General features: G+C 33.1%; 1 protein-coding gene across 4 annotated transcripts; it reads right to left on the reverse strand.

Annotated features, from left to right (window-relative positions):
- Positions 1-8,656: 8,656 nt before the first annotated feature.
- LOC112790780 (GDSL esterase/lipase At4g10955) lies at positions 8,657-11,309 on the reverse strand. 4 transcript variants are annotated; one of them, XM_025833334.3, is made up of 3 exons: positions 11,088-11,309; positions 10,240-10,545; positions 8,657-9,844 (listed from the first exon to the last, which is right to left on the reverse strand). In XM_025833334.3, the coding sequence occupies exons 2-3, from the start codon at positions 10,299-10,301 to the stop codon at positions 8,818-8,820; spliced, it is 1,089 nt and encodes a 362-aa protein (XP_025689119.1). In that variant the 5' UTR covers positions 10,302-10,545; positions 11,088-11,309; the 3' UTR covers positions 8,657-8,817. The 4 variants fall into 4 exon arrangements, with proteins under 4 accessions (XP_025689119.1, XP_025689120.1, XP_072089286.1 ...); XM_025833335.3 differs by having other exon boundaries at positions 10,240-10,340; positions 11,088-11,305; XM_072233185.1 differs by having other exon boundaries at positions 10,240-10,439; positions 11,088-11,287.
- Positions 11,310-13,244: the final 1,935 nt, after the last annotated feature.

The raw sequence follows: 13,244 nt of genomic DNA on the forward strand, positions 1-13,244 counted from the left end.
ATTAATAGAAATGCATTGCAGGTACAGTCCTTAACCAACCGAAAATCCGCTTATCAATTTAGAAGGGTTGTCATAAAATTTAAATTAAAATACTAGGAGTATAAGTCCTAGGTCGTCTCCCAACGAGTTGCAGAGAGATGTGCTATTTTATCAATCAGATGTTTTCAAAAATGGTTGAGTTGAATAACAGGAAACTAAAATAGAGAATTTAATTAATTCTAAATAAAAGCCTTGACTGGGAGTAGATTAGTTGAAATCCCTATTCTTGTTGAAGTACTCTCAAGATTAATTAATAATTGAAGATTGCTCTGTTTAGTTACCCCTTACTAGGTAAGGGAGAGTCAAACAAGTTGGATTGCTATTTCTATTCACAAGTCCCAGTCCGCTCATTGAAAAGGATTTGTGTCAGTGACTAGGGGCATTCCAACAATGAGCCCAATTATAATTTCTCCTTTAAGTACCCCAACTCAAGAGTTTCTTTCAATCAACTCCCCATCAAGTAAGGGAACTACTCGCTCATTGTGAACATAGAACTCATAACATAGGAAAGGGAATTAAAAAGAGACATGATAAATAATAATGAAAAGGATTAATTAAAAATAAAAATAATCTATATTAATAACTTGCAAATATAAGCCAATGTCAACTCTAGGAGGATTAAGAACATGGAAGAATAAGTAAAAAGCAACTAGCAAAGTATAATGACTAGTACCGGAGGTGGCCTCTTCTCCGAAGCTAAAAAGCAAAGTCTCCCAAAAATCCTAATTATAAATGTCAAGTGATTGAAAAAACCTAGGGAAGGAGTAAATCCAGATCTAAAACTAAAAATTGTGTAGAATGAATTGTGTCCCTCGTTTCTTCATGTTCCCTGACTCTAATCTGTAATTTCGGGCCGAAAACTGGGTTGAAATCTGGCCCAGAAACTCTGCCAGCGACTTCTGAAATTCTACAGATCGCACACGTCACGCGGACGCGTCATTCATGCGGACGCGTCATTCGGCGTTTTGATTCCCCATGCGGGCGCGTCGTCCGTGCCTCCGTGTCGCTTCTGCTTTTCCAATCTGTGCGTCCGCGTCACTCATGCGGGCGCGTCACTGCGAATTCCTCTCTTCCGCGCGGTCGCATCACTGACGCATACGCGTCACTTCTCGCTGGTCATCTCCTCAATTTCTTGTATTCCTTCCATTTTTGCAAGCTTCCTTCCCAATCTCTCACTCATTCATGCCCTATAAAGCCTGAAACACTTAACACATAGATCACGACATCGAATGGAATAAAGGGGGGTTAAAATACCTACTTAAAGGTCTCCAGGAAGTAAGCTTTCAATCAAGTAATAATTTTAGGAAGGAAATATAAATGCATGCTAATTATATGAATAAGTGGGTAAAGACCATGATAAAATCACACAATTAAACACATTATAAACCATAAAATAGTAGTTTATCACAGATCTTCTCCTCCTATGGGACTTTCATCATGTTCCGCCCGATTATTCCTCCTTTGTAGATCAGCTTCTAGTTTTCGGAGCTTGTCTTCTAGCTCCTTTCGTCATCTTACTTCTTTTTGCAACTCTCGTTCTGCTTCCCGTTGTCGTTCAGCCTCGTGTTCGAGCTGTTGCATTCGATTCTCTGGCCATGAACCAGGTCCAGGATCTCAGTTGTATGAGATCGGTCCTCATCCTCGGGATGGTGGACCTCAGAATGGATTCTCCTTGGTCGAGGATTTTCTGAGTTCCCTCCCCATGAGGTCCTTAGTGTGGTGGTGGAGGAGAGGTTTTGGCCTTCTGGCTAAGCTTCTTGCTCAGAGAGATGTGCTATTTTATCAATCAGATGTTTTCAAAAATGGTTGAGTTGAATAACAGGAAACTAAAATAGAGAATTTAATTAATTCTAAATAAAAGCCTTGATTGGGAGTAGATTAGTTGGAAGCCCTATTCTTGTTGAAGTACTCTCAAGATTAATTAATAATTGAAGATTGCTCTATTTAGTTACCCCTTACTAGGTAAGGGAGAGTCAAACAAGTTGGATTGCTATTTCTATTCACAAGTCCCAATCCGCTCATTGAAAAGGATTTGTGTCAGTGACTAGAGGGTATTCCAACAATGAGCCCAATTACAATTTCTCCTTTAAGTACCCCAACTCAAGGTTTCCTTTCAATCAACTCCCCATCAAGTAAGGGAACTACTCGCTCATTGTGAACATAGAACTCATAACATAGGAAAGGGAATTAAAAAGAGATATGATAAATAATAATAAAAAAGGATTAATTAAAAATAAAAATAATCTATATTAATAACTTGCAAAAATAAGCCAATATCAACTCTAGGAGGATTAAGAACATGGAAGAATAAGTAAAAAGCAAATAGCAAAGTATAATGACTAGTACCAGAGGTGGCCTCTTCTCCAAAGCTAAAAAGCAAAGTCTCCCAAAAATCCTAATTATAAATTTCAAGTGATTGAAAAAACCTAGGGAAGGAGTAAATCCAGATCTAAAACTAAAAATTGTGTAGAATGAATTGTGTCCCTCGTTTCTGCATGTTCCCTGACTCTAATTTATAATTCCGGGCCAAAAACTGGGTTGAAATCCGGCCCAGAAACTCTGCCAACGACTTCTGAAATTTTGCAGATCGCACACGTCACGCGGACGCGTCATTCACGCAGACGCGTCATTCGGCATTTTGATTTCCCATGCAGGCGCGTCGTCCATGCCTCCGCGTCGCTTCTGCTTTTCCAATCCGTGCATCTGCGTCACTCATGCGGGTGCGTCACTGCGAATTCCTCTCTTCCGCGCGGTCGCGTCGCTGACGCGTACGCGTCACTTCTCGCTGGTCATCTCCTCAATTTCTTGTATTCCTTCCATTTTTGCAAGTTTCCTTCCCAATCTCTCACTCATTCATGCCCTATAAAGCCTGAAACACTTAACACATAGATCACGGCATCAAATGGAATAAAGAGGGGTTAAAATACCTACTTAAAGGTCTCCAGGAAGTAAGCTTTCAATCATGTAATAATTTTAGGAAGGAAATATAAATGCATGCTAATTATATGAATAAGTGGGTAAAGACCATGATAAAACCACACAATTAAACACATTGTAAACCATAAAATAGTGGTTTATCACGGATCTTCTCCTCCTATGGGACTTTCATCATGTTCTGCCCGATTATTCCTCCTTTGTAGATCAGCTTCTAGTTTTCGGAGCTTGTCTTCTAGCTCCTTTCGTCTTCTTACTTCTTTTTACAACTCTCGTTTTGCTTCCCGTTGTCGTTCAGCCTCGTGTTCGAGCTGTTGCATTCAATTCCCTGGCCATGAACCAGGTCCAGGATCTCAGTTGTATGAGATCAGTCCTCATCCTCGGGATGGTGGACCTCAGAATGGATTCTCCTTGGTCGAGGATTTTCTGAGTTCCCTCCCCATGAGGTCCTTGGTGTGGTGGTGGAGGAGAGGTTTTGGCCTTCTGGCTAAGCTTCTTGCTCAAAGAGATGTGCTATTTTATCAATCAGATATTTTCAAAAATGGTTGAGTTGAATAACAGGAAACTAAAATAGAGAATTTAATTAATTTTAAATAAAAGCCTTGACTGGGAGTAGATTAGTTGGAAGCCCTATTCTTGTTGAAGTACTCTCAAGATTAATTAATAATTAAAGATTGCTCTGTTTAGTTACACCTTACTAGGTAAGGAGAGTCAAACAAGTTAGATTGCTATTTCTATTCACAAGTCCCAATCCGCTCACTGAAAAGGATTTATGTCAGTGACTAGAGGGCATTCCAACAATGAGCCCAATTACAATTTCTCCTTTAAGTACCCCAACTCAAGGGTTCCTTTCAATCAACTCCCCATCAAGTAAGGGAACTACTCGCTCATTGTGAACATAGAACTCATAACATAGGAAAGGTAATTAAAAAGAGACATGATAAATAATAATGAACAGGATTAATTAAAAATAAAAATAATCTATATTAATAACTTGCAAAAATAAGCCAATGTCAACTCTAGGGGGATTAAGAACATGGAAGAATAAGTAAAAAGCAAATAGCAAAGTATAATGACTAGTACCGGAGGTGGCCTCTTCTCCAAAGCTAAAAAGCAAAGTCTCCCAAAAATCCTAATTATAAATGTCAAGTGATTGAAGAAACCTAGGGGAGGAGTAAATCCAGATCCAAAACTAAAAATTGTGTAGATTGAATTGTGTCCCTCATTTCTGCATGTTCCCTGACTCTAATCTGTAATTCCGGGCCGAAAACTGGGTTGAAATTTGGCCCAGAAACTCTGCCAGCGACTTCTAAAATTCTACAGATTACGCACGTCACGCGGACGCGTCATTCACGCAAACGCGTCATTCGGCGTTTTGCTTTCCCATGCGGGCGCGTTGTCCATGCCTCCGCGTCGCTTCTGCTTTTCCAATCCATGCGTCCGCGTCACTCATGCTGGCGCGTCACTGCGAATTCCTCTCTTCCACGCGGTCGCGTCGCTGACGCGTACGCGTCACTTCTCGCTGGTCATCTCCTCAATTTCTTGTATTCCTTCCATTTTTGCAAGCTTCCTTCCCAATCTCTCACTCATTCATGCCCTATAAAGCCTGAAACACTTAACACATAGATCACGACATCGAATGGAATAAAGGGGGGTTAAAATACCTACTTAAAGGTCTCCAGGAAGTAAGCTTTCAATCAAGTAATAATTTTAGGAAGGAAATATAAATGCATGCTAATTATATGAATAAGTGGGTAAAGACCATGATAAAATCACACAATTAAACACATTATAAACCATAAAATAGTAGTTTATCACAGATCTTCTCCTTCTATGGGACTTTCATCATGTTCCGCCCGATTATTCCTCCTTTGTAGATCAGCTTCTAGTTTTCGGAGCTTGTCTTCTAGCTCCTTTCGTCATCTTACTTCTTTTTGCAACTCTCGTTCTGCTTCCCGTTGTCGTTCAGCCTCGTGTTCGAGCTGTTGCATTCGATTCTCTGGCCATGAACCAGGTCCAGGATCTCAGTTGTATAAGATCGGTCCTCATCCTCAGGATGGTGGACCTCAGAATGGATTCTCCTTGGTCGAGGATTTTCTGAGTTCCCTCCCCATGAGGTCCTTAGTGTGGTGGTGGAGGAGAGGTTTTGGCCTTCTGGCTAAGCTTCTTGCTCTGATTTATATGACGTGTGGCCGTCCTCATACTCATGATTCGCCATTTATCAAGGGGTGAATTCCAGGTGCCCGACAACGGTGCTTATGTTCCAAATTTACCTAAAACGTTGGTTTAGGCCTGGACGTGAGGTCTAAATCCCTGGATGTGGTGGTGTCTGACCTCTTTGGAGTCGAGATGCCCCCTCTTAGAGTTCCTCGTGAGTAGGTATGGGTAGTACCTGCAAAAAACTCTATTGTTTAAGTTAGCAATGGCTTTAAGCAGGTTTTTAATAGATTAGAACGTGAGTTATACCTGGAAGTTCCAATATATTTATAGTAGAGCTGCTAACTACCTTTGTTGGAGTAGTTCTATCTTTTTTGATAGATAACTATTCCTTTTATCTTAGGAGCCTGTTAAGATCTCCCTTCTAAATATAGTGGAGAAATATCAAAAGGCAATTACTCGTTAGATCGAGTAGAGCTGTACCTCTTTGTTGATATCCGACTTCTTTAAGAGGTTGGATTTTATCGTAAAAGGCCATTTATTAGTGGGTCTTTTATCGTATTGGACTTGGCTTTTATTTATTGAGTTAGAGTATTAACAAATGTCATGATTGATGATTCTAGATGAGTTGAATTTTGTTAACTTCTTCATCATAAGAAATTCATTTCGAACTTGTTTTTAGCTTCGTTTGGCATATTGAATTAAATATTGAAAAATTAACACTTCTTTTTTCTTTGAGATGTTTAAAATATGCATTCTTTTTGTTTGTAAAATTAAAATGATATATTTTTAATTTATTTGACCAAAATACTTTTTAATAATGATCATAATTATATTTATAAATTAGTAATAATTATTCGGTTGAAAATAATAATAAAAAAATAATTTTTTAATATTTTATCATTAATTATGAAATATATAACTTTAAATTAAATATTTTGTAATAATTGAAAATATTTTATATTATGTGATAAAATTTATTACATAATATATATCATATAATAATTTAAATCAACCAAATAGTTCTCACTAATTTATATTATTGAAGAGTATTTTAGTTAAGAATTTAATTTTGCTGTATCGTTAATATAAAATAGTTTTACACATTCATCCAATTACGTAACGTTAAATAAGCAAAAGTAACTACATTTTATATTGACCACATTAATCATATCCAAAAGAAAGGATACGATTAGATAATGATATAAAGAGCATCAAAATTGGCTCATCCTTAAACGCTCCTTGCTAAGTATGGAGTGCTGTACACCTTGTGAATTTATTAAATCTGAACTCTTTATTTATTATATTTTATTTGAATGGTCTAGATTAAAAAAGACAACCTGTTAATCAGGTTAATCATTTTTTTATAAGTTTTAGATTTTTTTTGTAAATCTCAAATATTGGACTGAAATTAAAAATAAAAAATAGTATATAAATATTAAAAATAACATGTTTGCACACAAAAAAATTATTGGACTTTAGAATTAAAATAAATAATACATAAAAAATAAGTTGAAAATTCATGTACTAAATTCAGAAAAAAAGATATATTAGAATCTTAAAAAAATAATATTAAATATATATTATCTATATAATATTAAAATTTAAATAAATTTTGTTTTATGTGAAATAAAATTATAATATTAAATATAAACACAATGATAAAAAATTGTGTTATATATATAATATTAAAATTTAAATAAATTTTATTTTATGTGAAATAAAATTATAATATTAAATATAAAGACAATGATAAAAAAATTTGTGTTATATATATATATATATATATATATATATATATATATATATATATATATATATATATATAATTTTATTTTGTGTGAAACAAAATTAAAACATTAAATATGAATAAAATGATAAAAAATTTTGTATTATATAAATTTAATTAAAAAGAACATATATACAACATAAAAAGCAAACAAACATATAATAATTTTATTTTGTGCAAAACAAAAATTTATATAAAAAATATTTATATCATTTTTTATTAACAATTTTTTATTGAAATATGTTATTTTATTATATTTATAATATATTATTTTGGATAATTATATTATTTTAGTTAATATATATTATTTAAAAAAATATTTAAAATTTATTATTTTGTATTAAGAATATTATTAAAAATATATTATTAATTTTTTTAAAATAATATTTTTTTATTTGGTTCAAACACTATGACAATAAAAAATTTTAGGTAACTGCATCTACTCAATAAATGTTATATTCATTTATTTCTATATTGCATGTAAAATAAATAATTAATGTTTGAAAAAAGTTAATAAAAGAAAGAAGTATTTTTTTTACCAACTCTTGGATAAAAACTATGTCATTTGAACTATAACTCGTTGATAAAGAAAGAAATATTCTTAATTATATATTAAATAGAATAATTATTTATTAGGCTCATTCTTATACAAATAAAATTTTTTTCTTAATTTTATTTCTATAATATTTTATACCAATTAACTTTAAAATTTAATTATTTTTTGAATAAATTAATAAAAAAATAATACAAATAATTGTTTAAATATAATTGTATTTTAATTTTTCATTTTATTATGTACAATTTGAGCATAATTTGAAATAAAAGATAATAAACTTGTTGTATCTGCTATCTATTTTGTGCTTTGACTATGTTGTCATCTGAGAATCATGGCGCCTTCATGGAGATCGGGTTCTTCTACAGAATCGATTTTGCGTTTGGAGTTAGCCAACCAGCAGCACGACAGACATGCGTCTTCCTTTTCTATGGCAGCAATTTTTTTTCGGACTTTGAAGGTCATTTATGATAGAAGTGGAATGTGGTGTGTTCAAGAGCGTTAAAATCTGTGACTAGTCAGAACGATAATGGAAGTACCTGCCAACAAATAAAACAGTGAAAATGCTTGAAAACATCACATCGACAATAACAGAGTAATGGAGGATTCAATCAAATTTTTCTGAGTATTTTTGTGGTGTAAAGGTCGTCCGTGTGTTAAATGGGGGAATTAGTATTTTTGTTAGTGTCGGTTTGTTTGTTCAACCCATGACAAAAAAAAATAATAACAATAATAAATAAATTTAGTTTACCTGATAACTTTTAAAGAGTGTTGCACTCCCTACTTTATGTGGAATGCACTAGCTTTCACCATCAAAATTAAACTCTTTAATTAAATAGACTAAAAAATATATTTTTTTAATCTTTGTAAAGAAGGGGAGTCCTATTTCTAAATAGAAGGGGGTGTCATTTTAATGTCTTGAAAAAAATGATAGTTTCATTTTCTCTTAAAATAATATACTGTTAGTCTATTTGACCAAAATATGAAAATACATAACAAATAACAATATAATTATATTTATAAATTAGAGATAATTGTTTGATTCAGCAGTTTTGTTTCTTCTTCCCACAAATTTAAGAGCCTATGTAAAAGGAACTAAGGAAGTACCTTTGTCCATTGAATGGATTTGCACTCGAGATGAAATAGTTTTAAAAAAAACCACTGAATTAATTTCATGTACATTCTAGACAGTGTAACTAAATTGATTATATAATTTGCTAATTCGTTCACAAGCACTCTACATGTATTTACGAAACAAAAGTTCAAATGAACAGTTAAACATTGCGCATATGCGAAAAGAATTTCATCTGTCCTTTCATGTAAATGCAGAAGAAACAGCGTGGAACTACTTGTATTTGTACAGCTTGCGTTCGAGGCGCAAATCAGGTTGCCACCATTGGTGAATCCCATGGGCTTCTCGGAAATCACGTGCAGGCATAACATTAACTGTCATAGAAGCCGAAGGAATGAGGTGCAGGGCTTCAGATTCCTTCCCAAACGCACTCATCACTAATCCACCAAGCGAGTTTTGAGTCGCTAACCTTTCAATGAATCCGGCTCCAATGTCCTCCATCTTTCTTCTGTGCTCGAAGTATCCAATATACTCTGAGCATATATGGTCCGATGGATTCACAAATAAACCTGGGACCCAAGCAGCCAAAGCATCAAATGATGCAACACACAGATCCTTCTGCTGCTGCGGCTGCTTGCCCTGTTGCAGCTGCTGCTGCGGCGGCGGCTGCTGCTGCTGCTGCTTGGCTTTCATGGCTAGGGTGAGTCCAGCTGTTATCACACTGCCAGCAAATCGAATCCCATGTTTCACTCTCTCATCCTTAATTCTCTCTATTGGAGCAGATACAAAGGGTGGGTTGAAAAGAAAAGATTCAACAAACGTGCCGGTCTGAGCCAAGGTTTTGCCAGTAAGCAATGCCATTGCTGATCCTAAGGAATGTCCAGCCAACCAAACATTCGAATCACCTACAGTTGCTACCATATTTCGAACAGCATTCAGAGCTATGGTAGAGCGAGAAGTTTGATGAAGACCTTGTTGGATAAAGTGGATATCCAGCTCAATGTCACGTGAAACCGAGTGCTGTTTGGTTAGAGTACCACGAAAGGCAATCACATAACGTGGACTTCGGTATAAAGTGTCATTACGTGGAGACAATGGAGGTTTGAACTCAAAGATTGCACCAAAGATGGAAGAATCAACATCATCTACAAGTGGACGAAGCAACTGAAAGTGGAAGAATGCCCACCAAGGCGGTGCAAGAGCATTTTGATCTTTGCGTTTTTCTTGCCGGTCCCTTTCTAGAATGTAAACAGCTTGGACCAAACTAGCAGCAACTGACATTCGATGATGCGCGTTATCCCTGAATCAAAGAGTAGATATTGTGTATTAGCGAACCAGTTCCAAAATGAGAAATAAATGAAAATTCTCAGTACAATGTTTAGCAATCAACTGGTATCCTCAGAATTTAAATTGAAGCGTCAGTTTCCCACTGTATTAAAGTTATAGCCCGATAGGCAAAAGGAATTACCCGATTTTATGTCTCACAAGACTCCTAGTTGCCAACTTGAAACATATTATATTTTCTTGAACTTAGACTGTTATGCACAGTTAAGGCATATGATATCCATGTCTGCTATTTAGAGGTGGTTAAAAGAACTAATAATCCAAGTACAGAAGTAGTGAAGAAAATAGAAACGTATCATCTAACTACAAAAACTTATAGGGAAAACACCAAAAGGGGAAAATTTATCTTACCATTGGACACAAGTCAAATGCAAGGGTCCTGAGAGATCAAAATTTTCCCTCTCGAAATCCATTGCACCCTATACAACCCCTGCTGCCTTCCTTCTCAGTATCTTCAGAAATTGCCAAAAGGAAGAGGGTAAAAGAGGGAAGGACATGAATCAGTTTAAAGACAATCGGATTCAGTGCATCGATGCATAGTTCATCTACAGCTAAAATGAAAAAATTATTTCTGTTGTTTCCGACCACAGTCAACATCTCAAAAGTCAATACTGTACACCTGCATAACATACTGCCAAAATCTGCTTTCGTGACAATCTATACGAGCAAATTCCAAAAATTAGTATTTATTCTCATAAATCAACAAATTTTATAAACTAAACAAAATAACGTCGAATCCCTTCCTGACAAATGAAGCATGATGACAATCACGGAAAGCAATATTCGCGGTTAACTCTCCGAATTTTCAGAGAGCAGAAAGAAAACCGAACCACACAAGCCTCTGAGAATCTAGCCATGTCAATTTACTCGAAGGAGTGTTTTATTTAATTTAAACGTGACTTTCAAAACATAAAACTGACATCCAAAGTGTGCTGATTAAATCTGAATAGAAGAAATCATATCAATTGTTTATGAACAGGAGAGACAAAAGAAGAACGATAAGGCCGGAGAATTCATGTGTCTATTCAGGAAGAGAATGAAAAGCGCATTCGAGATAAGAGATCGTGCAACTGGTTATGTTTGTGGTTTGAGATTTACATAGAATTTATAATTGCGTATACCAGAATTAAAATAAAAAGTAAACGAAAAGAGGAACGGAATGAGCAAGGGGTGAAAATAGAGAGGGAGAGAGTAGTTACCTGAGAAATGGAGAGGGAGAGTAAGAGGGTTGGAGCTAGATTAGTTGTATTGTTAGATGACTTAGATCTAGGCCTCTGGTATCGTCTTCCAAAGGAACGTTGTTTTGGTGTTTAGATTAGTTGAGCGACGTCGTATGGTGTAATTCCTCCCCTTAAGAGGGATCAGGGATCTGCCACACCCCACAGGTCCACATATTCCCGGCTTCAAAACATACGGTATATGCTTTTAAAGCTACACGTACAGTTATCAACCCCCAACGACACCTTTTTTTATTTAAACAAGTGTAATAATCTGTATTATACACGAAATAAAATTAAAATTATAATTTTAAAATATTTTATTAAAATTATTTTAAATTATAATAATTTAATTAATAAACAAATAATATTATGTGCATTGTTTGTGTTTTTTAAATATAATATTAAATGTATTAACTCGAATATAACTATTAAATATATAAAAATTATGTTTGAATTATGAATTCTCTAAATAAAATTATCTCGTTTAAAATATTTAAATTATAATTTCAATCATAAATTATAATTATGATTTCAATTATAAATTATAATTATGATTTAAAAATATTTCTCTCATATAATGTTACATTTTTTCTCTACTTTACTATTAATATATTGATATTGTAAGTGTAAATTACATTATTTTACTGAATTTTAACTGAAAAAGAAAATAGTTACGTATTTTTATCATTTAATTTATTTAATACATCATGTGCTAACACTAACGATATTTTTTAAAAAATATATTGATAAAAATAGATATAATATAATTACAAATATAACATAAATAAATAAAATATATAAATAAATACGAAATTAATATGTTTATTAATGTCTTTGTTAAATTTTATAAATTAGAGAATAAATTATGTATTTAGTTGCTTAGTGATCACATAGATGATCAAGTAATTGGATTGTAAATTGATCTCATAGTGTGCATCTTATTTTTTATCTTTTTTGAATGAAAGCGAGAATTAAGAGAGTAAATAGTAATACATAAAAAAAAAATTGCACCACAATACATAATTATTACCAAAAGAAATATTCATATTAAAATTTTACATACTACAAATCATGAAGATCAATCACAATGTATTGGTCACTTCTCTCTATTTTTAACCATGATATAAGTTTTTCTTTTCTAATCAAGAATCCAATAACATCTAATTGAAAAAAAATTGAATTAAAAGTACCAAATTAAAGATAAAAGAGTGAATAATATAAGAAATTATAACTTCGTATATGTATAAAATAAAGAGAATTTACTGATTTATTTTATGTTAAAAGATAAAACTAACAATAGTATATTAATAAAAGGATATACCTTTAAAAAAAGTCACAATACAATTTCAAATATTTTCATAAATAAACTGTTAAAATTTTTGTTATCGATAAAATGATGCTATTATACAATTTCTTGGCAAAACTTAAAATTAAAAGGAAAATAATTTTGTGTGGATTAATATAAATTAATTACGTACCAAATAAGTAGAATCGTTATTTATTTGTTTCAGTATATTAGCATGGGCAAGCAAATTAAGATGATTATCCGGAATTTTTACAATCATCGACTGTATGTACTATACGTAATTCCATCTTAAAAGATATTTTACACGTGTGTACAGTCAGAAGATATATTCCGCTTAATTTCTCAATCTCAAAATTTGAGAAGACATAGACCTTTCTTTCTACTAATTCATTCTCAAATATTTTTGTCAAATAATTCTTGATATTGCAAAATAAATTAAATATAAAAGCTATTAGTGTTTACAAAACTATTAAAAAGAATTGTCTTTGACTTGTAAAATGGTGTACTTATAAAATAAACTTAAAATATGAACTACAAATATTTATAAGAATTTAATTTTGATGCACTGACAATATAAAGTAGTTTTACACGTGCATCTGATTACGTAATGACACATCAATAAAAATAAATACTTTTCACATTGACCGCGTGAATGGTCATCCAAAAGAACGGATGTGATTGCACAACTATGTAAAACGCTTTACACTATCAGTGTATCAAAATTAAACTCTATTTATAAATTGAATTTAGCATTACTTGAAAAAAATTTAGTAAATGAATCAACTAATCTTATCATCTATAGAACTATTTCTATGTAAACCGTCTTGCTC

The sequence above is a fragment of the Arachis hypogaea genome, chromosome 3 (genome assembly GCF_003086295.3).
Source record: "Arachis hypogaea cultivar Tifrunner chromosome 3, arahy.Tifrunner.gnm2.J5K5, whole genome shotgun sequence".
Lineage (NCBI taxonomy): Eukaryota > Viridiplantae > Streptophyta > Magnoliopsida > Fabales > Fabaceae > Arachis > Arachis hypogaea.